At 49.3% G+C, this 1601-nt stretch overlaps 1 protein-coding gene across 1 annotated transcript; it reads right to left on the minus strand.

The window, feature by feature from the left end:
- Positions 1-616: 616 nt before the first annotated feature.
- On the minus strand, positions 617-1239 carry LOC119347974 (mavicyanin-like). The gene has a single exon (XM_037616429.1). The coding sequence runs from the start codon at positions 1205-1207 to the stop codon at positions 692-694; it is 516 nt and encodes a 171-aa protein (XP_037472326.1). The 5' UTR covers positions 1208-1239; the 3' UTR covers positions 617-691.
- Between the last annotated feature and the right edge of the window lie 362 nt (positions 1240-1601).

Consider the following 1601-nt stretch of genomic DNA (forward strand, 5'->3'; position numbering starts at 1 on the left):
TGACAACATCATTCTCGGAGTTGAAGGTGGTGACGGGGCTGTCGGTGCTGCAGGAGTCGTAGTCTGCCTTGCTAACCTCGAAGACGTCGTGTGCCTGAGAGGAGTACTTGAAGACGATCTGATCGCTGGTTTGGAAGTTCCTAGAGGACGCCCAAGTGACGTAGTTGGTGTTGAGGTCCCATGCGCCGCCCAGCTCGCCCACGTTGTAGCTTACCGCAGACGCAGTGCTCAGGACGCCCAAGTGACGTAGTTGGTGCTGAGGTCCCGTGCGCCGCCCGTCTCGCCCACGTTGTAGGTTACCACATGTTAGCTTATATATTAGACCCGAGATATATGTTAACATGTGCTCCACTTAGATATGTAATACTTCACTAATTACAAGTTCAATTGTAGCCTACAAATACATATTTTTGAGACATATCAAACAATCATGCTAATTATATATCTAATCTAAGTATAAACCTCTGCCTGGTACAAGTCAAAGTTATGCAAGTCTAGCTTATCAAATTCTAGAATGAACATGTTTCTTGACAAATGTTGTATAAGAGAGACAAGAAAAATCTTTATTAAAGAAGAAGCCCGAATACATACAACCTACACATATAATTACTTGGCTACACATATACTTGCTAGTAATAATTACTTGACTATACATGACTTTATACATGTATGTGCAGCTGCACAATTGAACTCAAGCCATGAGGCCAGCAACGGCAAGCAAGACGGCGAGGCCAAAGCCCGTAGCCTCCACAGAGATGTCGGCGGAGACAGGCGTCGGTGGGGAAGCGTTGCTTGCACTTGGGCCGCTGGCCAGGCCAGGCGACGAAGAGGAGGAGCTTGGCATGACATCGATCTTGACCTTCATGCCACCCGCACAATGGCCAGGAAAGCCGCATATGAAGTAGTGGGTGCCGGTGACGTTAAGGGCGATGACATCATTCCCGGAGTTGAGGGTGGCAATGGGGGTCGCAGTGCTGCATGAGTCGTAGTCGGCCTTGCTGACCTCGAGGACATCATGCGCCTGAGGGGAGTACTTGAAGACGATCTGGTCGTCGGGTTGGAAGTTCCTGGAGGACGCCCATGTGTTGTAGTTGGTGCCGAGGTCCCACGCTCCGCCGGGCTCGCCGACATTGTAGATTGCAGCCGAGGCGGTGCTCAGGATGGCCATCGCGGCCACGGAGAGGAGAATGTTTCTAGTGACGGCCATGGCAGTAGGACCTGCTAGAAGCAAGGCAGTGAGAGCTAGCAGAGGAGATACTAGTCGGATGCTTCTATACTGAACCTTGAGGTGAGATTGTGTTGCTTCTTTAGGTGTCTGTGTCAGGTCCTATAAATACAAACTCATGGCCAGGTGGGTTGAAGAAACGCGGGCGGTAGGTGAAAGCGTAGAATATAGAGTACGCGGGAACACGAGCTAGGCATGCAAGTAGTACGTACTTGGTCATACTCAAACACCTAGAGAGATATATAATAAATAATAGACTGAAGATGTTAAGACCTTTTCAAGCGTTCTCATGGCATATCAGCCATTGTACTTCGCCTGCTGCTTCAATACCGACGCAGTCTGGGCTCCAATCCTCAAAGGAGATGTAGTTGACTAT

This window comes from Triticum dicoccoides, unplaced genomic scaffold, assembly GCF_002162155.2.
Source record: "Triticum dicoccoides isolate Atlit2015 ecotype Zavitan unplaced genomic scaffold, WEW_v2.0 scaffold81575, whole genome shotgun sequence".
Classification (NCBI taxonomy): domain Eukaryota; kingdom Viridiplantae; phylum Streptophyta; class Magnoliopsida; order Poales; family Poaceae; genus Triticum; species Triticum dicoccoides.

Coding starts and splice junctions, on each gene's coding strand:
- LOC119347974 (XM_037616429.1), bottom strand. CDS start 1,207: ATGGCCGTCACTAGAAACATTCTCCTCTCCGTGGCCGCGATGGCCATC.